Raw genomic sequence first — 25,526 nt, forward strand, 5'->3', positions numbered from 1 at the left:
TGGGTGGGGTAAAAATAGTAAATTATTATTATTATTATTATTATTATTATTATTATTATTATTAGAGTTGGAAGGGACCACAAAGGTCCTCTAGCCCAACCCCCTGCATTGCATGTGACCTGGTCCTACCACTTGCACCCAAAGGCCATTGGAAGCACACATAGATGGGGGGATATCTTATTGACACAGCAAGGGAAGGGGCTAATTCATTTGCTTGGGAACTCTCTCTGCAAACAAATCTTTTTTGCATCACTGCAGATGTGCAAAGGCTTCATCGCTGGCTACACCTCTGGCTAATCTGGCAATTGGTCCACCGCTGCAACTGAACAAACAGTTGCTGTGTTTTATCTATGTACAAAAGTGTGCAGGGGGTTCTTTGGGGTAAAAATAGGGTTGCCATATTTCAAACAGTGAAAATCTGGACGGAAAAGTTGTTCAGCATTTTTTGGTGAAGCTGCTAAGCTACCCCACCCCACCCCGTTTTTGAGAAATGTCGCAAAAAAAGGGCAGAAACGGTACAGTGGATGCTCGGGTTGCGAACGTGATCCATGCGGGATGCATGTTCACAACCCGTAGTGTTTGCAACCCGCAGTGGCGTGTCTGCGCATGCGTGGGTTGCGATTCGGCGCTTCTGCGCATAGCGTGATTTAGCACTTCTGCACATGTGCGACCCCCGAAACCCAGAAGTAACCCATTCCAGTACTTCCGGGTTTTGGCAGGTCCGTAACTAAAAAAAAAAACCACACGCAACCTGAAGCATCTGTAAACTGTGGTATGCCTGTACTTCCAACAAAGGCTGCCAGACTTTTTACTGATTTCCGCCCTGACACTTCTGCAGTATTCTGGATATGCCCAGCAAATTCTAGACATAGGGCAACCCAAGAAGGGTTGTCTCTATTTTTGCAGGGATTTCCCTCTCCCCACCCCCTGAAAACATATGGAAAAGATGCAAATAAATTGAAAGAGCAAAAGCAGGGGGTTGGGAGGAACCTGTACATGCCTGGTGCTTTGTCCAAAATTTAGAAGGGGGGGGGGGACTTTACAAATTTACAAACTTCTTCACAGCCTGAGATCATCAAAGTGGTGTGCAGCAGGATAAATATAAACAGCTGATGTTGGTTTTATGGTTTTAACTGATTTTTATTTTGTATTGTACGGCATCCTAATAAACCACTTTTTTGGGGGGACTGCAGTTAATAGTATATAAACTGCTTAAAAAATATTTAAAAATACAAATGGTAACAACAAAATAATAAAATAGTCTTACAGATATGCAATCAATAATAACAATGCAATAATTACAATTGCAATAACAACCAAGAGATCCGTTCTTAACGGTTTGCTCACCGAATTCAGGGGAAGGAGGTGACCAGGTAATTCAAAATTCCAAAATGCAGGGAGAAATTTGATGGAGGGAAAATTTAAAACAGCTCCCCTTCTTTCCCATTAGCGAAATATTTTTACAAAAAACCATCAAGGCATCAGCCTGCCAGGTGTTTGTTTCAGTTCCTTTTGTGCCACCTCCTCCCTTTTTATTTAACCACTGTTCCTTCTCATGTACCTCTTAGTAGACATTAAAGGTAAAGTGCTTATAGCAGCATTTTCCACCCCCCTCTGCCTTGTGGGGAGAGTTAAGGGAACAGATGGCTCTGACTTTTAATTGTCTGCCTCCCATGAGCAATTTGGATCAGGTTATCTGCAGGCCGAAGAAGAGACCAGCCAGGAAAGAGAGGCTCCCTGCCTTGGCTCCTGTTGGAAAATATTACTAAAATACAAATAAAATGAAATAAATCAAGCGTTGCTGGCTTCCTGTTGTTGCTGTTGGCCCTGAATACAGTGGCCCTGGCTCGCGCTTGAGGCAATTAACTGCTGTTGTGTCACAAAAAACCTCCTGAAATGACAGCCTCTGGCCCTCTTGTTATGTTTTCCAGCTTTTTAGTTAATAACCAGAGTAAGACATGGCTAAGAATGCAAAGGAAAAAATGACAATAAAGTGTAGTTCACGGCACCTGTAATGTAAACCATTGCATCTGTCCGGGAGGTGGAGCCCATCATATTTCACCTCAAAATTATTATTATTAATATTCATTACATTTCTATACTGGCATTCATCCAAAGATCACAAGGTATAAAAACATAAACCATATAACGATATAACTAGGATGTCCCTATTTTCATGGGAGAAATGTTGGATGGTATGGTAAAGGTAAAGGTAGAGGGACCCCTGACCATTAGGCCCAGTCACGGCCGATTCTGGAGTTGCGGTGCTCATCTCGCTTTATTGGGCAAAGGAGCCGGCGTACAGATTCCGAATCATGTGGCCAGCATGACTAAGCCACTTCTGGTGAACCAGAGCAGCACACGGAAACACCGTTTACCTTCCCGCCGGAGCGGTACCTATTTATCTACTTGCACTTTGACGTGCTTTCGAACTGCTAGGTTCGAAACAGGAACATTTTCTGGCATCAAGCCATTGCACCACCTTTGCATTGCCTTGGGCTTAGTAATGTGGGACAAAGGGAGCTCCCAAAGTTCTTCCATTCGGCAACAGCACTGTGCCATTTCTATCCATATCCAGACACCTCAGTTGTCGGCAATATGGGCTGCGGCAGAGACACTTCAGCATGACGAGGCAATGAGCAGCGCTGAATGTCAGACACTCGGCATCTGTGTTATTGAGCAATTGGACAACTTGATGGGGAGATCATGTTCTGAATGCAGCCTTCAGAGCTGGGAAGCCATTATTACCTGATAAACAGGCAGCTCTTTTGACTGCGTTAACTTCCACTGCCATGTAACTGTTACCTGAGCTAGCTGGCCTCCAGAAACAGTGATTCACGGCTGCAACTGGCTCCTGGGTTTCAGCTTGGGATCAAGAAACATCACAGGATGGGGTGCAGAGGAAATCAACACGACAGCCAGAAATTGCAATTGGTGCTGAAATCGGAGAGTTATAAGCCACTCTTTACTGAACAGATTCCTGGTCTTCTTATCTTCCTAGGATATGGCACCACTGCTATCTGCTGATTCTACCACATCAATTTGGTTCAGAACACAAGGAGAGCCCTGCTAGAACAGGCTGGTTTCATAGGATATCAATGTATACCATATTTTAATATCACAAAATCATAGTTAGAAGGGACCCCATGGGTCATCTAGTCCAACCCAAGGGAGTTTGTTCCACTGTCAAACAGCTCTGATTGTCAGAAATTTCGTTCTTCCTGATGTTGAGTTGGAATCTCCTTACTTGTAACTTGAAGCCATTGGTTCAAGTCAAACCCTCCAGAGCAGGAGAAAACAAGCTTGGTTCATCTTCCATGTGACTGTTGGGATACTGCCAGGGAGATAAAGTCCATCATGGCCCCAAGCCGTCTGCCGGACGTCCATCGATCTCCCGTAGGCACGCAGTATCATCGATTAGCGACATGAGTTTCTAGAAAAAAACTTGCCACATTCTAGAGCTCATGCACACTCTATCAGCAGATAATGCACAGCCAAAAGTTGCACACAGGAGAGCATTATTTACAAGCTTTATTCAGCATTGATCAGAACAAAGAAAGACATGACTGCCTGCGTCAGTGTCTCCGACAGAGAGAGAAAACGAAAGCAATAGGAAACATAAACATCCTGTGAACAGGACATGCGCAGACTCTCTGACTCACAAAGCCTGCTCCCTTTTAAGGTGGAACGGAAATATCCTAACAGTGACAACCCTTTATATGTGTGAAGACATTTATCATCTCTCCTCTCAGTCTCCCCTTTTTCAGGCTAAACATACCCAACTCCTTCAACTGCTCCTCATCAGGCTTGGTTTCCAGCTTGTCAATATCCTTCTTAAATTGTGATGCCCAGAATTGGACACAGTATTCCACATGCAGTTTGACCAAGGCAAAACAGAGTGGTACTAGAATAATAGAATAGAATCATAGAATCATAGAATCCTAGAGTTGGAAGAGACCACAAGGGCCATCGAGTCCAACCCCCTGCCAAGCAGGAAACACCATCAGAGCACTCCTGACATATGGTTGTCAAGCCTCTGCTTAAAGACCTCCAAAGTAGGAGACTCCACCACACTCCTTGGCAGCAAATTCCACTGTCGAACAGCTCTTACTGTCAGGAAGTTCTTCCGAATGTTTAGGTGGAATCTTCTTTCTTGTAGTTGGGCTCCATTGCTCCGTGTCCGCTTCTCTTGAGCAGCAGAAAACAACCTTTCTCCCTCCTCTATGTGACATCCTTTTATATATTTGAACATGGCTATCATATCACCCCTTAACCTCCTCTTCTCCAGGCTAAACATGCCCAGCTCCCTTAGCCGTTCATCATAAGGCATCGTTTCCAGGCCTTTGACCATTTTGGTTGCCCTCCTCTGGACACGTTCCAGTTTGTCAGTGTCCTTCTTGAACTGTGGTGCCCAGAACTGGACACAGTACTCCAGGTGAGGTATGACCAGAGCAGAATACAGTGGCACTATTACTTCCCTTGATCTAGATGCTATACTCCTATTGATGCAGCCCAGAATTGCATTGGCTTTTTTAGCTGCCGCGTCACACTGTTGGCTCATGTCAAGTTTGTGGTCAACCAAGACTCCTAGATCCTTTTCACATGTACTGCTCTCAAGCCAGGTGTCCCCCATCTTGTATTTGTGCCTCTCATTTTTTTTGCCCAAGTGCAATACTTTACATTTCTCCCTGTTAAAATTCATCTTGTTTGTTTTGGCCCAGTTCTCTAATCTGTCAAGGTCATTTTGAAGTGTGATCCTGTCCTCTGGGGTGTTACTATTACGTCCCTTTATGAGGTGAAAGAGGAGAGCGCAAAATATGGTCTGAAGCTCAACATCAAAAAAACTAAGATCATGGCCACTGGTCCCATCACCTCCTGGCAAATAGAAGGGGAATAAATGGAGGCAGTGAGAGATTTTACTTTCTTGGGCTCCATGATCACTGCAGATAGTGACAGCAGTCACGAAATTAAAAGACGCCTGCTTCTTGGGAGAAAAGCAATGACAAACCTAGACAGCATCTTAAAAAGCAGAGACATCACCTTGCCAACAAAGGTCTGTATAGTTAAAGCTATGGTTTTCCCAGTAGTGATGTATGAAAGTGAGAGCTGGACCATCAAGAAGGCTGATCGCCAAAGAATTGATGCTTTTGAATTATGGTGCTGGAGGAGACTCTTGAGAGTCCCGTGGACTGCAAGAAGATCAAACCTCTCCATTCTTAAGGAAATCAGCCCTGAGTGCTCACCGGAAGGACAGATCCTGAAGCTGAGGCTCCAATACTTTGACCACCTCATGAGAAGTGAAGACTCCCTGGAAAAGACCCTGATGTTGGGAAACATTGATGGTACAAGGAGAAGGGGACGTTAGAGGACGAGATGGTTGGACAGTGTTCTCAAAGATACTAACATGAGTTTGACCAAACTGTGGGAGGCAGTGGAAGACAGGAGTGCCTGGCGTGCTCTGGTCCATGGGGTCATGAAGAGTCAGACACGACTAAATGACTAAACAACAACATTCCAGGTGTGGTCTGACCAAGGCAAAACAGAGTGGTACCATTACGTCCCTTGATCTGGACACTAAACTTATGTTGACACAGCCAAAATATCATCACATGTCCTGACTTAGAATTAAGGGACTGGCCAACTTCTGGTGCATCGCTTACAACAAAAGTAATGTAGAAGGCAGGATGTCAGATTTCAACTTGGCAGTTCCAGCTTCAAATGCTCAGCCACGAAGCTCCCTAAGCAACCTGGAGTCAGTTGCCATCTCTCAACCTAACCAACCTCGCAGGGTTAAAATAAGCAGTGGGGAACTATGAAGGATACCCCCGGGCTCATTGGAGGCAGAGTAGGGTAAGAATGAAGCCAATATATGCACAAGCCGATATATGCACAATGCAAAACAGCCCCGTCTCAGGGAAGCTGGTTTTCCTGTGCAATTGTCCTGCCTCGCCCCAGGCGCATGGCTTTGCACAATTTATAGACCAGATTAGAAGTATAAATGCTGCATTTTCAGGCATTTTCCCCCTCCCCTGCCAAATCAATGAGGCCCTCCAAGTCAGAAGCTGATACCAGCCCTGATAAACACACTGTGACTAGATAAATCCAAACAGCTTTGACATTAAACCGGGGGAAGGTATTACTTTGAAGGGTTTAACATATTAACAGACTCCAAACACCATTTCAAAATATTTATGGAAATCGCTTTCATAAAGCTTGTACAAGCAGAATAACAAAACCCTGAGAAATATTATTAAAATCCCACCCTCCATTAAACATGTCAACACTTAAAAGCTTCCGTCTGACATATATATTTTAGCCACTGGTGATTAAACACAAACCAACCCCTTGGCTATTTTAACTCATTGGATTTCTTGGGCCCTGCGAGGATTAAGAGGGAGGAGAAATGACGGTAATTTGTTCTAAAAACCTTCAAAATTTTGAAGGGAAATCACATGCACCCTTGTTTATCGCAGTGGTCTGGACTCAAAAGATATTCAAATTATGTGGGTAATTAGTCATTACATTTGTACTAAACATGAGGGCTCTCTGTGAATTGAAGATTAGGCTTTGAAGCACAGAAACCAGATATGGATAACACAGATCCTCCAAGTGTCCCTATTTTCCAGGGACAGTCCCTAATTTACAGAAGCTGTCCCGGTTTCTGATTTGATTCTGGAATGTCCCATTTTTTCTTAAAAGGTAAAGGTAAAGGGACCCCTGACTGTTAGGTCCAGTCGTGGACAACTCTGGGGTTGCAGCGCTCATCTCACTTTATTGGCCGAGGGACCCAGCGTACAGCTTCTGGGTCATGTGGCCAGCATGACTAAGCCGCTTCTGGTGAACCAGAGCAGCGCACAGAAACGCCGTTTACCCTCCCGCCAGAGCGGTACCTATTTATCTACTTGCACTTTGACATGCTTTCAAATTGCTAGGTTGGCAGGAGCAGGGACCGAGCAACGGGAGCTCACCCCGTCGCGGGGATTCAAACCGCCAACCTTCTGATCAGCAAGTCCTAGGCTCCGTGCTTTAACCCACTGCGCCACCCGCGTTGCCTCCGCCTGAGTGGCCTCCCCTTCCACTCCACCCTCTCTCAGTCCTGCCTCTTCTACCGGCTCCCCACTCTCCCCCTCCTCCAACTGCAGAGCCTTCCCTGCTGGCTCCTTGACAGGTGTGTCCTGTTTGCCACCACCATGAACCTGGTTCCCTACTATCATCATCTTCCTCCTGCCTGGATGCCTCTTGAGGTGGACGCCTCCTCCTCATCTGTTCAGTTCCCTGATACTGCGTGGCTCCCTGTAAGTGAGGGAACCACCAGAAGGCCCTCAGTGCTGAACCTCAGTGTCCGGGCAGAACGACGGGGGTGGAGACGCTCCTTCAGGTATACTGGGCCGAGGCCGTTTAGGGCTTTAAAGGTCAGCACCAACACTTTGAATTGTGCTCGGAAACGTATTCAAATACAGGTACCCAGATAAAGAAAATGTACCCCGAGAAACCAGGTTAAGGGGTTTCAAATGACCTGGTTATTCATCCTGACTTTCTTGCACAAAGCTTAAGAAGATATTCTAGTTACATCCAATCCGATTTGATCCGATTCGGTTGCAGGGTGGTTATACAACAATGAGCAGAATGCTCCGTGTACATCCTGATTTGCTTAAGGTAAAGGTAAAGGGACCCCTGACCATTAGGTCCAGTCGTGGCCGACTCTGGGTTTGTGGCGCTCATCTCGTTTTACTGGCCGAGGGAGCCGGCGTACAGCTTCCGGGTCATGTGGCCAGCATGACTAAGCCGCTTTTGGTGAACCATAGCAGCGCACGGAAACCCCTTTTACGTTCCCGCCAGAGCGATACCTATTTATCTACTTGCACTTTGACGTGCTTTCGAACTGCTAGGTTGGCAGGAGCAGGGACCGAGCAACGGGAACTCACCCTGTCATGGGGATTCGAACCGCCGACCTTCTGATCGGCAAGTCCTAGGCTCTGTGGTTTAACCCACAGTGCCACTCACGTCCCTCCTGATTTGCTTACCTGGTGCTAATACATCTTTCCATTAATCATTTGCTCATTCCACATTTTTCAATGCATTTCCCCAACAATTTCTTAACCACACACACACACACACACACACACACACACACAATCAGCTTTCTTTTTTTGAAAAAGTAGATCTGTGGTGTTGGGGAAACAGAGCATTTTATTCCACTTTAATTGAGGAAACGGAAAGCTTCCAAGAATGTGTTTGAATCCCTCCTACAAATTCTGACATTCTGAAGGCGTCCTAAAAACTTGTGCAACTTTGTCATTTTGATTAGGAGTGAAATGTGTGCATAAAATGTGTTGGGAAATGCTTAATTCATCACAGCTTCCCTTTGTTTTTTTGGAAGGGCAAACAAAGCATCGGAAAATGTGTGCATATATAAAATTAGATTCCATGGTATTTTCAACACAAACAAATATTGACAACCCCTCTAAACTTCTTCTTTCTTTTCCCCTTTTGGTAAAGTTTTCTGACCATGTCATCGCTGTGTCCTTTGGAAAGAAAAGAAAAAGATGTGTAATGACTTTAAAAAAAACAGGACAGTTTTACTGTGTAATTAAAAACCCTACTTAAATACGTAAACAATAAAAGCCATCAAGATGCCAAATGTTCCCCCATTATTCCCTAAACACCTTCTAAATCAGGGGCTGTTCAAGGAGAAATAGGTGAACAGTTTGTGGAAGGTGTGTGTTGTGTATGACTTTTTCTTAAAAGGAGAGTAAGTTTTCCCGTCCTGTTAATAAGGACACTGCACTCCAAACAAACAGGAGTTTTTAGCGCAGAGATGGAATACCTTTGACCCTCCAGATGTTGCAGAAGTCTGTCTTCCATCGGCCCCAGGCTGCATGGCCAATAGTCAAAGATAATAATAATTTCATTATTTGTAGCCCACCCATTTGACTGGGTTGTGCCAACCACTCTGAGTGGCTTCCAAAAGATATAAAAACACAATAGAACATCAAACATTAAGAACTTCCCTATACAGATGGCAGGAGTTGGAGGCCAGCAACAACTGGTAGACCTCATAGCTGCTTGGGCAAATGCCAAGTCACAGAATTATGCATGTAACAGGCCCTGACTTCAAATTTTGGGGGTCCTTCAAATTTTGCAGAGTGGCCTTGATGTTCCCGCCTTCCCAGTATCCCTATGTTCCAGCTTCCTCCCCCAGCTCAGGCAAAAACTCATGAGGTAAGTTCTTTCAAGGGACGTGGGTGGCATTGTGGGTTAAACCACAGAGCCTAGGACTTGCCAATCAGAAGGTTGGCGGTTCGAATCCCCGCAATGGGGTGAGCTCCCATTGCTCGGTCCCTGCTGCTGCCAACCTAGCAGTTCGAAAGCAGGTCAAAGTGCAAGTAGATAAATAGGTACCGCTCCGGCGGGAAGGTAAACGGTGTTTCCGTGCACTGCTCTGGTTCGCCAGAAGCGGCTTAGTCCTGCTGGCCACATGACCCGGAAGCTGTAAGCCGGCTCCCTCGGCCAAAAAAGCAAGATGAGTACCGCAACCCCAGAGTCGTCCGTGACTGGACCTAACGGTCAGGGGTCCCTTTACCTTTACCTTTACCTTTAAGTTCTTTCAAGCAGGGCAGTCCAAGGGGTCCACCCTGTCATTAGGTAAGAGAACAGAGTTAGATGTCGCAAGAAACCAACATAGGCTGGGGCAACTGGGGAATATTTACCACATCTGATTGCATGGACTTCTGTCGAATATGGATTTATAAAAGTAAAGGTGAATCTTTGATCTTTGTAAGCTTCCCCAAGGCCCGCAGGAAGCAAGCTTGGATTGCAGAGGAACCAAATAACTCTTAACGGTGAAATATATCCCATGGTATGATTTCTTATGGGACGCAGGTGGCGCTATTGGTTAAACCACAGAGCCTAGGACTTGCCGATCAGAAGGTCCCCGCAACGGGGTGAGCTCCTGTTGTTCAGTCCCTGCTCCTGCCCACCTAGCAGTTCAAAAGCACGTCAAAGTGCAAGTAGATAAATAGGTACCGCTCCGGCAGGAAGGTAAATGGTATTTCCGTGCGCTGCTTTGGTTCGCTAGAAGCGGCTTAGTCGTGCTGGCCACATGACCTGGAAGATGTACGCCAGCTCCCTTGGCCAATAAAGCGAGATGAGCGCTGCAACCCCAGAGTTGGTCACGACTGGATCTAATAGTCAGGCATCCCTTTACCTTTACCTATGGTTTCTTATGGAAGAATGTTTGGACTGGGAAAGTATCAGTTCGTTAAAAGACATGAAAGACCGCTGTGTCTTAATTTTAACTAAACAAAGGGAAGCTGGAAGACAGCCCAGAGTCCTGGAAGATAAGATGGTGGAAGGAAAACAGGGCTCTCTGAGGGGGGACTGCACTGAAAATAATTGATGGACAACTCCAGAAAGAACAAAAATTTCCTCTTGCATGTTAATTTACATATAGATCTGTTAAACAGGTTAGAAAGTTGCATACCAGTGACTGTCAAGATAAGATAAAGGATTAAGATCGGGAATAAATAAGAGAGAGAAAAGCAGGAACAAGAAATAAATAAAAAAATTATCCTGGCCAGTCAGAACATGGGAAGTCTCCTTAAATTATATAATTTGGAATGTATAATTGATTTTATTATTTGTATTATGATGTGGCAAGATTTGGTATTGTATTAATTGGGAGTATTATTAATGAAAAATTAATAAAAATATTATTACTATTTTTTAAAAAAGAAACCAACATAGGCAATAAGAGGAAAACAAGAAGATATCATAAACAAAGTAAGGTCAAGTCACATGAAAGACAAGTCACATGGAAAGAGACTCACAGTCCATCTCGGAGTTCTGGTGTGTCGTTTGGCGTCCCCAGGGATTTAAGACTCCTTTCCAGAGAAGTCACTGTCAAAAGAAGAATATTTTTTTTATTCGTTATTAACCTCATCATCTTATAGGATAGCACCCTGGGACAAAAAAACACCAATCCATCTTTATGGGTGTCATTCTCACATTGAACCAAAGAGGAAGAACAGGATTATTCCTGGGAGGTGTGAGAAGAAATATTGATCTTTGCCAGACTGATCAGATACTACTTAAGGAAGGAGCAACAAATCTGTCAATTTAATTTCTCTCCCCCCTCCCCTAATCTTAACATTCATGCATAAAAGCATTTAAAAAAATAAAAACACTTTTTTGCAGGAAATTGCCCTAATATAATGTGTTTTGTATGTTATCATCTCTAATATCTGCATTTTTAGGCACAATTCTCCCCATTGTATTCATTTATGTATACACAGTGTGGTTGGAGAACTGAACTGCAAATTTGGAGACTTGTAAATACTGAAGAATGACTGTGTTTCGGTTTGCCTACTGGTTAGGGTCGTCTGAAATAGGTAGTTTTTCTCATTATAATGGAAGCAAAATCCCTATACTCTGGGATGGAGAACATGTAAACCCAACAACTTGCTTTGAGTTTTCACTGAGGTGAAATTGCAATGAGAAGACTATGAAATTATTCCTATCTGACAGGGGAGGCAACAGAGACTGAGAAAGGGAGATGAAAAATCATTCTCAATAAATCTGGAGTAGTGAATTGGATGAGCCACACATAGTGTCAACATAAATTACTTTATTCTGAAGAAAACTTTCTTTTTCTTCTTCTTTTACATTGTATGGTTCATATGCTACCTCAGAAATAAACAATAAGAAGAAATCACACTTGATCTCAATATGTCTCGGAGCTTTGGGGAGAGCTCAGCAATTCTGGACAAAATCCATTCGGATATAAACCAAACTTTGTTGTGGGTAAATTAAGGAAGTAGAAGAAGAGCCACTGGTCCCTCGAGCTCAACATCCTATTCTCACAGTGGCCTGGCCTGCAGCGTACCCGAGCCACATGTCTCTCCTGGGAGTGACGCGGTGGCTCAGGGCCTCACCACCCCCCTGGGTGGATCACCACAGTGCCCCCGTGTGCGGATTGCTGTGGCACCCCCATGCAGCGCCCCTGTGGGCAGATCACCCCGCCCCTGTCAGCGAATTGCCCTGCCCCTGTAGGTGGATTGCCCTGCCCCCGCCACTCGGGGGGCCAGAGCAGCTAGCTACGCCACTGCCTCCTCTAAAGCTTTCTGCCCCTCCCTGTCTCCTGCAGAAAGGAGTTCCCTAGTTTATCTATGCACTGCATCTAGAAGTCCTTTCACTTCTCTGTCCTGAATCTTCCAATGTTCAGCTTCTTGGGGTGTTCACTGAATGTTTTTAACCCTAGTTAAACATGCATTTGGGAGGAGAGCGAAAAGGAGACACACACAGAGGATATCTGCACATCCCCTTTTCTCACCTGCTGCTGCACTGCCACACCCTTTGGAAAGCCCCGGAAAACAAGAGAGACAACTGGAAAACAAGGAAGTGCACCAGAAAGTACAACACGGTTTTAACACAGCCGACAGAGGGCTATTTTTGCAAAATGAGATCCTATGTGCGCCTGTCCATTGGGGGATATAGGAAGCCCTGAACACATATTTTTTAGGTGTCCCTTTTATGATGAGGCACATAGAGAAACCATTGACCCTCTGCTGGTGAGGCTTGCTGACCTCCCGGTAAAGCAAAAATTCGATCTTCTCCAGTTAGGCAAAGACCACAAGACGACACGGATTGTCACCAGATTCTGCGCACAGATCTGTAGGCACAGACCATCCCCCGATTCAATCTAGTTTGTTAAGAAAGGTAGTCTAACTTAAAATTTGTATGTATTTTTATGCCAATCACACTTTTAAACTTAAAATCCATTGTATATTGTTTTAAATGTTTGTTTTGCTATTGGGATTGTAGTTCCATTTGTGTTTCACAAACTGGTCTCTGACCGTAATAAATTTCATCTCCATGTTCATGACATCCTATGCATGTACCATTCTATAAAACAGTGTCCTCTTGTTCAAAAAGGAGTTTCTGAACATTGTAATACAAATTGCACCCTGTAGACTGGCGTGTCTGAAATACGCACCATTGGCATTAATTCGGAAGACGCTGGCTGATGTATCCTGGAAAAGATCCTGTAGTTCATTGGGATCCATCTGTGTGGCTGGAAAGAAGAAGAGGTGAGACAGTTAATGCATCAAGCTGCAGCTGTTAATCTTGTCTCAATTTATAATGCTCCAGAGTGTCTCAAATATGAGCGTAACATAGGAGACGCTAAGCCACTGCAAACAGGTACTCAGGAGGAAAAGCAAACAGGCTTTGTGACCTCCCCACAAACTTTCCCTTGTGAGTGACCTCTGCCCCTTAATTCATATTACTTATTGTTCTGGGGTAGGCCTGGGCTGAATGTTTAAACAAGTATGGTCCGCTTGCGAGATCTGAATCTCCACCACCTGAATTTAGCTGGCCGGGTGCTTTTCAGGCACGTCACGAAGCACAGGAAAAGCTCATCTTAGCTGGAAAGTTCATTCCGAGTTATTTAGGTGAAGAAACTGATCTGTTAAAACAGGATGAAATCAGGTTTACAATCTCTGGCATTCAAGGCCCTCTCCCTGATCCTGCCCTGCAGTTCAATAACAACTTAATTATTCTAGGGAAGTGAAAGTGGCGAGGAGGCAGAGGGAGCCTGTTATCTGAGCTGGGGAAGTCTGCAATTTAGGATGGATGCCGCGAAGCCTCCACTCTCGATCTCTCCCCCCCCCCCCCGCGCACAAACACACATATACATCCCCTCTTCTAGAGGAATGAAGCAGTCACGAACAAACGCCCAGGCTTTGGACTGAAAAGATGCAATTTGCAGAGAACACGTCCCGATCGCCAGGCGTAGCAACGATCCGGCAGCACGGATGGGCGCCAAGGTTGTAAATGGAAAGAGGGGTGGGGGGAGGGAGGGAGGGAGGGAGGGAGGGGACACAGCTAACACAAAAACACGATGTCCAATAAAAATTAAACGAGTTAGACTTCATAAAATGCAGTGCTAAAATATTATCTTCTCATTCTCTCTCCCCCTCCCATTTCCTTGGTAGAAATAAGACTCCATCCTCTGTTTGAAAGATATTCCCACAATGCTTTGAGAAAGAGCTAGGGAGAAGACGTCTTCTTTGCTTCAACCACCACTTGGGTTGGTGAGTTGGCTGCTGTCTGGGTCAGTTGCCTGGAGCAGGAGTTTCCTGGGCTTGCGTGCAGGTGGTGAAGCCACAGGATGGAAGAAGCAGGTGGGCATGGTGCCACCATGTTTCAGCACCTGTGCCCCGCTCCCAAACAGCCCATTTATCCGTCCTGACCTGCCCTGGCTTCTGGGTCACATTTCTGACCTTATTCTTAATAATAATAATATTTTATTATTTATACCCCGCCCATCTGGCTGGGTTTCCCCAGCCACTCTGGGCGGCTTCCAACAAAATATTAAAATACAAAATATTAAAATAAAATTCTTGTGCCTCACTCGGTGACCTCGGGTTTGTCACTGACTCTCAGCCTAACCTACCTCAAAGGGTTGTTCTGAGGATAATACAGAGAGCGGGGAAAGCCACTGGTGCCACTTTGAGCTCCTTGGTAGAAAAATGGGATATCAGCACAGTGAGGATATGGGTGAGGAGTTGCGTGTGGCTCCAAACCATAGGTTGCCATCCCTGTTCAGTCTGGCGGAGTTTACAAGACATGATGTCTTTGTAAAAACTGCAGGTTGGGATATATGAAGCTGCCTTCAACCAAGTTAGATCACCGGTCCATCTAGCTCAGTACAGTACCTCTGGTTATGAGCTTAATTTGTTCTGGATGTCCGTTCTTAACCTGAAACTGTTCTTAACCTGAGGTACCACTTTAGCTAATGGGGCCTCTCGCTGCCGCTGCTGCTCAATTTCTCTTCTCATCCTGAGGTAAAGTTCTTAACTCGAGGTACTACTTCTGGGTTAGCGGAGTCTGTAACCTGAAGCATCTGTAACCTGAAGCGTTTGTAACCCAAGGTACCACTGTACTGCCTATACTGACTCACAGCAACTTTCCAGGGTTGTTCTTACAGGAATGTTTCCACCGCATATGGGGCAGAGGACTAACCGTGGAGAAGAGCTATTATTGCCCTCATTTTTCTGCTTGTCTGCTTTCCACAAACGGGTTGTGGACAGCAGGGTTTTGGGTGTGATGGACACTGGTTCATATCCAGCAGAGGTATTGTTTTTGTGTCCTTACTTCCAATCGTGCATCCCAGGAGACTCTTCACAGCCCAGTTTCTCTCAGTCTGAAAGCGTGAGGCGTTGAGTGAGTGTGCCAGGACATTTCAATATCCCCTCAGCGCTACTTCGCCTCTGCCCTCAACAAAAATGGCTGCCCACTTGCTCAACAAGAGGTGTTTTCTATGACTAGCAGGAAAAAAGAAAAAAGGAGAAAGGGAGCAGCTGCTCCCAGCGCGGAGATTGAAGTGGCGAGGAAAACCTGTCTGTTGAATTTTGGCCCATCATGCTGGCTGTGAAAGGCACATGAGATTTGCTGGGGGAAAGAGGGAAGGGGGGTGGGATAAGTGGCAACCCTCAGTCCCTAAAGGAACCATTTTGACAGAGAGGGAAATTATTTCGGCATAAGCAGAGCCTCGGAAGCAGCTAAAGAATCCTTCACCATGACAGCTGCGGGATAAAGCAGCCATTAACGTGAGCGACTGCCGAGGAGGAACAGACACCTCAATGCCTTGTCAGATTTCAATGCTTTTCATATCTTCTTGTAGTTTGGGCAAATGTTATTCCTGTCCGACCTTTACCCTAAACCAGCTTTAGCTATTACCGAAGCCTTCTGTGGAAGGGGCTCCCAAAACTTTCCGCCGTCAGGTATTTTCACACCAACTGGGGAGTGAAAATGCTCACCTGCACTTTTGCAGGGTGTTCTGGGACAGGTTCTGCACTGGATGACCCGGCAGGTTGACAGGGGTGTTGTTGTTGTTTAGTAGTTTAGTCATGTCCGACTCTTCGTGACCCCATGGACCAGAGCACGCCAGGCACTCCTGTCTTCCACTGCCTCCCGCAATTTGGTCAGACTCATGTTTGTAGCTTCAAGAACACTGTCCAACCATCTCGTCCTCTGTCGTCCCCTTCTTCTTGTGCCCTCAATCTTTCCCAACATCAGGATCCCCTTCATGGATCACTGCCTTGCCATGGCGAAGGGGCTTGAATAACTCAGAGAAGCTCTGAGCTATGCCGTGCAGGGCCACCCAAGATGGACAGGTCATAACGGAGAGTATTGACCAAACGTGATCCACCTGGAGCAGGAACCGGCAAGCCACTCCAGTATCCCTGCCAAAAAAACTCCATGGACAATGACAGGGGTGAGCCAGCAGCAACTCACGCAGAGCAAGCTGGAGTTAACTCTTTATTAGCAAAACAGGATCTGCACACGAGTGTCCGGCCTAATGGCATGGGAAGGGGATGCACAGGAACCGGAGCAGCAAGACCCATCACCAGAACAAGAGGGGCCCCTGTCTCAATGAACATGGCAGGCTCTGAGATGTAGGGACCAGAGGCAGGGGTGCTCCAGGAGGCAGAGGCAGCCAAGGGCCCACAGCCCAGCCCCCTATCTGGCCAGGTGGAGCTCACTAGCTCTGGGACAAGGTGTGCAATTCCTCAGCTACAGTAGGCTCAGGACAGGTGAGGGTCACCTGCCTCATCAAACCCAGATGCTGGAAGCAGCATGTAACATACAAAAGGGAAGCAGAACTGAGTTCTCATGTCTGTTCAACTGCCCATGTTGGAGGACCTTGGCTTGGATGCTTCTGGGCCTCCATGGGGCTGTGCTTTGGGTTTGACTCTGCACTGTATCCTGATTGCTGGACATCAGACTTGACTACTTGGATTGACTCTGGACTGTGTTTCCTGAGCTGTGGACCTCAGAATTTGGATTTCGAACTTTGCTTGTGTGGATTGACCCCTGGTCTTTGAACTTTGGACTTGATTTGCTGCCTTGCTGCTTGGTAATGGGTTCAAGACAAAAGGTCTTAATCCAGCCCCAGACATACTCTAGGGCACACACATAAGAAGAACTTCACTGGATCAAGCCAAGGACAAATCTATCACAGCTTTGTGTTCCTGTTCCTGGTAGCCAATCAGATCCCTCTTACGGGAAATCTCTCTCACTCTCTAGGTTGGAAAACATTCCTCTTCCTTCATACCACCCGGTGATCAAACTTCTTTTCTTTTCACCCTTTCAGAGAACTTTTTGACCTGAAGGAGAATTTCCAGAACTAGTCTCACCTTTCAGATCGCAACTTGAGGCACCAGTGATTTATGATTGCAAAAGCGGCGGAAATATAAATACATTTTTCCACCTTGTAATCAAGCTTTAATCAAACCGTGCCTGGCATTTTTTTTTAATTAACTTGTTTTCATTCTCTTTTGTTTCCTTATTTAGCACCATCGTTAATAAGCGGTTGTACAGGAAGAACAAAGCAACTGTCACCCAGCCTCACAAACCCATTCACATTCTGCTCATGTTTCAGGTTTTAGAAGGACACCGATGTAAAAAAAATAATAATTGATGGCATATATATTTTATATGCCACCACCATTGGCATGACGGTCCTCTTTTATCAAACCATCCACGGTCATTGAAACAGTATGAAAATGTTGGGAGTCAAGAGAGAACAAGGACAAAGGAAGATGGTACTCCTATATCCTTAAGAGCATTGTGTGGGGGAATGAATGAACTCTTCCCCTAAGACAGCGTTGAGGGACCCCTGGCATATACAAGGATGAAAGAACATAAGAAGAGCCTGCTGATTCTGGTCATTGGCCCAACTCCTCCAACATCTTCTTCTCACAGCAGCCAACAATATGCCTTCAGAAAGCCCACAAGCAAGACCTGAATGCAATGTTGGTGCTGACCTTTAAAGCCCTGAATGGCCTCGGTCCAGTATATCTGAAGGAGTGTCTCCACCCCCATTTTTCAACCCAGACACTGAGGTCCAGCGCCGAGGGCCTTCTGGCAGTTCCCTCACTGCGAGAAGCAAAGCTACAGGGAACCAGGAAGAGGGCATTCTCAGTAGTGGCACCCGCCCTGTGGAACGCCCTCCCACCAGATGTCCAAGAGAACAACTACAACTTTTAGAAGACATTTGAAGGCAGTCCTGTTTAGGGAAGCTTCTAATGTTTGATGCATTACTGTATTTTAATATTTTGTTGGAAGCCGCCCAGAGTGGCTGGGGAAGCCCAGCCAGATGGGCGGGGTATAAATAATAAGTTGTTGTTGTTGTTGTTGTTGTTGTTGTTGTTGTTGTTGTTGTGGCACTCTCCTCTCCTGTGGCTCCCAGTTCCTTGTATTCATAAGTGAGCTGGATGCAGGTGGCACTGTGGTCTAAACCACTGAGCCTCTTGGGCTTGATGATGAGAAGGTCGGCACTTCGAATCCCTATGACAGGGTGAGCTCTGAACAATTAAGTCCAGCCAAAGGCGGCTATGGGGTTGTGGCGCTTGTCTCGCTTTCAGGTCAAGGGAGCTGGTGTTCATCCACAGACAACTTTCCAGGTCATGCGGCCAGCAGGACAAAACCACTTCTGCCACAACGGAATACTGTGACGGAAACCAGAGAGCATGGAAATGCCGTTTACCTTCCCGTCGCAGTGGTACCTATTTATCTACTTGCACTGGTGTGCTTTCAAACTGCTAAGTTAGCAGGAATTGGGGCAGAGCAATGGGCGCTCACCCCATCATGCGGACTCAAACCGCCGACCTTCCGATCAGCAAACCTAAGAGGCTCCGTGTTTTAGACCACATCGCCACCGGCGTCCTTTACCTTTGCCTTTGCTAGTAGCTGTTGATAGCTTTGTCCTTCATTACTTTGTTCAGTCATCTTTTTTAAGCCATCCAAATTGCTGGTCATCACTGTCTCCTGTGGGGAGATATTCTCTGTGTGAATATGTCTTTCTAATACAGTGGTACCTCGGGTTAAGAAATTAATTCGTTCCGGAGGTCCGTTCTTAATCTGAAACTGTTCTTAACCTGAAGCACCACTTTAGCTAATGGGGCCTCCCCCTGCCGCTACGAGATTTCTGTTCTCATCCTGAAGCAAAGTTCTTAACCCGAGGTACTATTTCTGGCTTAGCAGAGTCTGTAACCTGAAGCATCTGTAACCTGAGGTACCACTGTATTTGTCCCAGTTCTTCCAATGTTCAGCTTCCTTGTATGTCCACCTCTATCATGTCACTGTTTATTCACCTTTCTCTCCGAAAGCCCCCAAAGGTGCAACAGTTCCTCATAAGAAAGTTGTTTGTAAAATACTCTGAGGGCATGCACATGCACACGCACACGCGTGCGTGCGCACACACACACACAAAAAACCACAAAGACATCTGTATTTCTCTCTCTCTGATGTTCCATTAGAAATAAAGCACAGAGCAAACCTTGCCCATCGCCAATCTGTGTGCGGTAACTGCTTTCTAATTTTGGTAAAAGCCAGGCATTTTGGTTTCAGTCGGCTGCTTTTATAAATTAAGCATCCGCCTGCTTTTTAATCAATGAAGAGAGAGAGGAAAAAATATTCAATGGAAAGGCTTTTGCAGGAAAAAGTGTGCCTTATTACCAAAATCTCCGTTAGCGGGGGTTTTAAAATGACAAAGTGATTTAAGTCGTTTAGGCCAGGGGAGGATTAAGAGAGAGTTTAAAGACAATTCATTATTCAATGGAATAAAACCAGCCTCGTGGAAAATGCCCATTTGCTCACAAAACTTGTGAGAAATAACTGTTCTGTGTTTAATAGTTTCTCTGTGGGTGTCACTGTGAGCACAGCCGAAGTAGAGGATCCAAACTTGGAGACCAGATGAATGGAACATGTTCAGTCCTCATCGAAACTGTGTGTTTTGTTTTGTGCCCCTTTTGCTGTTGTTTGTTTCCCCCCTAAATATTATTTGTTGTTGTTCTGCAAACCGAAGGCTTCCCTAAGAATGCAGACACCTCCCTCAGGAGCATGGAGGGCAGAATTGAAGACACTCAAACTCAGGACGCAAGGAAGAGATGTGCTAAGAGGAAGGCACACTTGGCAAACCCTCATCGTGATCAACTCCCACCCGGCAACCAATGTCCCCACTGTGGAAGGACGTGTGGATCCAGAATTGGCCTCCATAGTCACTTACGGACTCATTGTTAAAACTGTGTTTATGGAAGACAATCTTACTCGGCTATGAGTGATCGCAGAAGAAGAAGAAGAAGAAGAAGAAGAAGAAGAAGAAGAAGAAGATAGCAATAACAAAATGGGGAACAGGTGACCCTTCAGAGGTTGCTAAACTCCACCTCGCATCATCCCTGACCATCGACCATGCTGGTTGGGATTGATGGGAGTTGTAGCTAAAAACATCTGCAGGACCACAGGTTCCCACTACTGGCCTAAAAGCTGTGGTAAACCCTAAAGAAGTTGAAGGAGAGCTCACATCATCACTGACCACTGCTGATGCTGGCTGGGGCTGATGGACATTGTGGAGTCCAACAGCAACTAGGGGACTGCAGGTTGTCCAACCCTGACTGAGTCGTGCGAATGAGGTTGGCATTCTATAGGCTTAAATAATAATATAATAATAATTTATTATTTATACCCTGCCCATCTGGCTGGGCTTCCCCAGCCACTCTGGGCGGCTTCCAACCAAATATTAAAATACAGTAATACATCAAACATTAAAAGCTTCCCTAAACAAGGCTGCCTTCTGATGCCTTCTAAAAGTCTGGTAGTTGTTGTTCTCTTTGATATCTGGAGGGAGGGTGTTCCACAGGGCGGGCGCCACTACCCAGAAGGCCCTCTTCCTGGTTCCCTGTAACTTGGCTTCTCGCAGTGAGGGAACTACCAAAAAATACTGGACTAAAAAAACCTGATGCAGTGAAGACCATAAAATAAATCACTTGCATGAGACTAGCCAGTGTGGCATTCTTAGAGAAAATGCAAGTGAAGGAATAGCCTCTCTTCTCATTTAGATAAGTCCTGATGAACTCATCTGTCTGACAAGGTATCTCCTCCCCACCACAAAGGAGACACATTGCAGTTGCATTTAGCCACCTTTATCACTGTCTTTAATAATCACCAGTATTAGCAGCAACAGAACAGACAAGCATTTCTTATCCTGACAACACACTCACGATGAACAGAGGTGATACGGCGGAGAAATCATCTCCGTCGACCGAAGAGAGACACGTTTTTAGACATCGAAGCAGGAGATGGATTCCAAAGCGAATCGCCCATGCGGTTGGGTATTACTTTCCAGCTTTCTGAATTATAAATGCTTTTTAAAAGGCACAACAGTATCGGGGAGTGTAATCTTGACAGTTCTATCTAGAGGGTCTAACATATTGCATTGAAAGGCTGGCAGTAATATTGAGCCAATCTCGGTGTATCTCAGGGAGTGATATACATCGTTCAGGAGATTATCCTCGCTGACGTGAAGTTGGAGGGACTCCAGAACCAGACTGAGGCACCAATCTGGATCAATGAGGAAGATAAGAACTGTGAGTGGTTATAGCCTTGTTTAAGCAATGAAGATATTGAGGGTGCTATCTTTGGCCTCTTATTTGCATCTTTGGGCTAAGACCAGCTGTGTAGTGCAGGAGACCACAGAAAACTAAGCCTCTTCAGTTCAAGGCACCTCAAGGTGGATTATAAACTTCCACTCCTACTCCTTAGTCCCATTTTGTCCTTGCAATAACCCCTTATGAGGTAGGTTAGGCAGTGACTGGCCCAAGGTGGTACTAATAAACATAAATGCATTATATTGATGGGAAATGCATGCAAAGATGTGTATAATAGACCACAATGTATACATGAATATCTATGTTGGATGAAAAGCAAACTTAAATGCTAATGAATGTTCACAATGACAGTTTTTAAAATATGCAAACTGCGACGGAAACTGAACTTTAGCCTGGAAAAGAGGAGACTGAGAGGAGATAGGATAGTTCAGTTTCCATCGCAGTTTGCATGTTTTATACCCAGCTCCTTCAACCACTCCTCATAATAATAATAATAATAATATTTTTTTTATTTATATCCCGCCCTCCCCAGCCGAAGCCGGGCTCAGGGCGGCTAACAACACTAAAATAGTGCAACATTATAAAAACATCAAAGAATTAATTAAAATCAAAATTGATGGCAACCATAAACTAAAGTATTGTAAAGATTGCCAAAGGAGGGAGTCAGGCTGCGCCCTGACCAAAGGCCTGGTGGAACAGCTCTGTCTTGCAGGCCCTGCGGAAAGATGTCAAGTCCTGGAGGGCCCTTGTCTCTTGTGACAGAGCGTTCCACCAGGTTGGAGCCGCAGCCGAAAAAGCCCTGGCTCTAGTTGAGGCCAGCCTAACCTCTCTGAGGCCTGGGACCTTCAAGATGTTTTTATTTGAAGACCGTAAGTTCCTCTGTGGGGCATACCAGGAGAGGCGGTCCCGTAGATACGAGGGTCCTAGGCCGTATAGGGCTTTGAAGGTTAAAACCAGCACCTTAAGCCTGATCCTGTACTCCACCGGGAGCCAGTGCAGCTGGTATAGCACCAGATGAATGTGATCCCGCAGCGAAGACCCCGTAAGGAGTCTCGCTGCGGCATTCTGCACCCGCTGGAGTTTCTGGGTCAGTCTCAGGGGCAGCCCCACGTAGAGCGAGTTACAATAATCCAGTCTGGAGGTGACCAGGCATGGTTTTGTTTGTTTCCAGGAAAGAATGAACCTATACTAGCTCTTTGCAACCTGGATGGTGATGCTAACAAAATATACCCATCTTTTCTGCCTTACTTCCCTTCCCATTCCCCACCCCCACCCCATGGAGGGAGAGATTACTGCTCCTTATTTTACCTTCCATACAGTCTTTGAATAGAGTGAGCTAATTAAGATCATCTAAGGCTGCAATATTAAACACGCTTGCCTGGGAGCAAGCACAACTGACCACTGTAAGATTTACTTCTGAACACACATGCCTAGCACTCCACTGTTACAAAGGGACTGCAATTGCAGCTTCTGCAGGGCTGGGGCAGCAACAGCTGGTGGTTTTTGATCAGAGGCGGGGGGTCTCTAATGTCATGTTTCCCCTATTAAGCCAACCTAAAAATATCCTTGCGTTCTGCTCCCAGGAGGTGCAAGAAATGTAAACACTCGAGAGGCGAAGAGGCATCTTTGGGAAAGCAGAGCATACTCGGAGTGTCAGCAAATAGGCTGTCAGGCGTGGGATGCGAAAAGGGAAGCGCGCAGAGAAAGAAGAGACACCGTTCTGGGATCTCAGCTGGAGGTGTGGGATCTCATCTTTTGTTGGTTGGTAAAAAATATTGTCAAAACAGAAATGGAGAGCTCACGCTGGCACACCAAGGGGAATGCCTTCCATTAATGAGTCAAGCATCCATGCTGGAAAATAAAGTTGCCATTGCCACGAAAAGTTGCACACTTTGTTTTATTTATTGGCATCAAATAAATAGGAAAATGGAACTTGTTCCCACGAGAGGCAGGGATGGCTACCAACCTGGATGGCTTTAAAGGAGCACTGGACAAATTCGTGGTGAATAAGGCAATGAATGACTACTAGTCATGATGGAGGCAGCAAGGCTCCTGAATAGCAGTTGCTGGAAACCACCGGAGGGGACAAGGCTCTTGCGCTGAAATCCTGCTTGCAGGTTTCCCTGCAGGCAGCTGGTTGGCCATCATGAGAACAGAATGCTGGACTAGATGGGCCATTGGCCTGATCCTGCAGGCTCTCCTTATGTTTATTTTTCCATCTCTGCCGTATTAAGCACTTGGTCCCTTACCTTTCTCGCCCTGATCTGGCCACAGTGGTCCATGCAACGGTCACCTCCAGCCTTGATTATTGCAACTTGCTCTTTGTGGGGCTGCCCTTGAAGCTGACCCAGAAACTCCAGCGGGTGCAGAATGCCGTGGCGAGGCTCCTCACAGGGTCTCTGCCATGGGATCACATTCATCCAGTGCTCTACCAGCTGCACTGGCTCCCGGTGGAGTACAGGATCAGGTTCAAGGTGCTGGTTTTGACCTTTAAAGCCCTATGCGGCCCAGCACCCTCGTACCTACGGGACCGCCTCTCCTGGTATGCCCCACGGAGGACCTTAAGGTCCACAAATAACAACACTTTGGAGGTCCCGAGCCTCGGGGAGGTTAGATTGGTCTCAGCTAGGGCCAGGGCCTTTTCAGCACTTGCCCCCACTTGGTGGAACACTCTGTCACAAGAGACTAGGCCCCTGCGGGACTTGACATCTTTCCGCAGGGCCTGCAAGACAGAGCTGTTCTGCCTGGCCTTTGATTTGGACTCAGTCTGACCCTTATGTTTCCCTCCCCTTATGGTTTTGACTTTTAAAATGAGGTTGCATTTTAAATTGCATTTTAACCTGTATTTTAAATTGTTTCTTTTTCTTCTTTCTTGATATGTTTTTACTGAAATTTTATTGGTGTTAGCCCCACTAAGCCCGGATCTGGCCAGGGAGGGTGGGGTATAAATAAAATTCATCATCATCATCATCATCATCATCATCATCATCATCATCATGTTTAGAACAGGGCAATGCCTTCTACTGAATAAATTCCTAGGATTTTACCTTAGTGAAGACCTCACTTGGAAAAATAACGTAACTCAGGTGGTTAGGAAGGCCCAACAGATACTCCATTTCCTCAGGGTCTTGCGAAAGAACAATGTTAAACAACAATTGATGACCTCCTTCTACCAGTCCACAATAGAAAGTGTCCTCCCCTATTGTATCACAGTGTGGTACGTTGGCTTGACAGCCATGGACAGAAAGTCTTTACAGTGGGTGGTGAACACAGCACATGATATCATGGGCTATCCCCTGAGCCCGCTAGATGACATCGCAAGGGATCGATGTCTTAGGAGAGTGAGAAAAATTCTCAGGGACGATTCACACCCCGGGCAGCACCTCTTTAATCTTCTACCCTCGGGCAGGAGATATAGAAGTATAATCAGTCGTACCAACAGGCTAAAAAACAGTTTCTATCTGTGGGATGTTAGGCTGCTGAACGGAAAATAATATAGTGCAACTGACTTTCGGGGTTGGTGTGTTGTGCGACAAGCACACAGAGTGCAATGAGATTGAGTGTTTGTGGGGGTGAGGAGGGAGGCTCGGTTAATTTCATTGTACACAGGTTGTACATTGACAATAAATGTATTATTATTATTATAAGGGTCACAGCTAAGTGGTGGGAGAGCAAGATACTCAGGGCGAGAGATTGGAACCAAAAAGCAAAAGCAAAACTCCCAGGTCAGCGGCTATCAGGGACTGTACTGAGGAAGAGAACAGTATAGATTTAGAACAGTGGTTTGCAGAAGGTCATAGTTCAGAGGCTGCAGAGAGGAGAAGCTGGGAAATATTGGGAGGGGAGCAGGAGGAAGAAGCACCAGGGGAGAGACAGCTGACAAACTCAGTGTCCTTGGAAAGCATTCCTGACCCCCTTTCCCAGAACCAGGCATGCATTGAGAGTAGTTGTCAGGAGTACGTGCAGGAGCCAGGCCCTGTGACCAGTAGGGCTAAGTTTGTTCTGAAGAGGCAAGGCACAGCCGCATAGGTGAGGCCACTTGGTAACTCACTGCACCTGGTGGCAAGAGCCAGG

General features: G+C 45.9%; 1 protein-coding gene across 1 annotated transcript in view; it reads right to left on the reverse strand.

Annotated features, from left to right (window-relative positions):
• TSNARE1 (t-SNARE domain containing 1) overlaps positions 1-25,526 on the reverse strand; it is a 352,037-nt gene that overhangs the window by 224,928 nt on the left and 101,583 nt on the right. The window contains exons 3-4 of the mRNA XM_081205110.1: positions 12,995-13,072; positions 10,830-10,899 (exon numbers count right to left, since the gene is read on the reverse strand). Coding sequence (XP_081061236.1) covers positions 10,830-10,899; positions 12,995-13,072 — 148 coding nt within the window. The remainder of the gene's footprint in view (positions 1-10,829; positions 10,900-12,994; positions 13,073-25,526) is intronic.

Source organism: Podarcis bocagei, assembly GCF_964188305.1.
Source record: "Podarcis bocagei genome assembly, chromosome: 8".
NCBI classification, from domain to species: domain Eukaryota; kingdom Metazoa; phylum Chordata; class Lepidosauria; order Squamata; family Lacertidae; genus Podarcis; species Podarcis bocagei.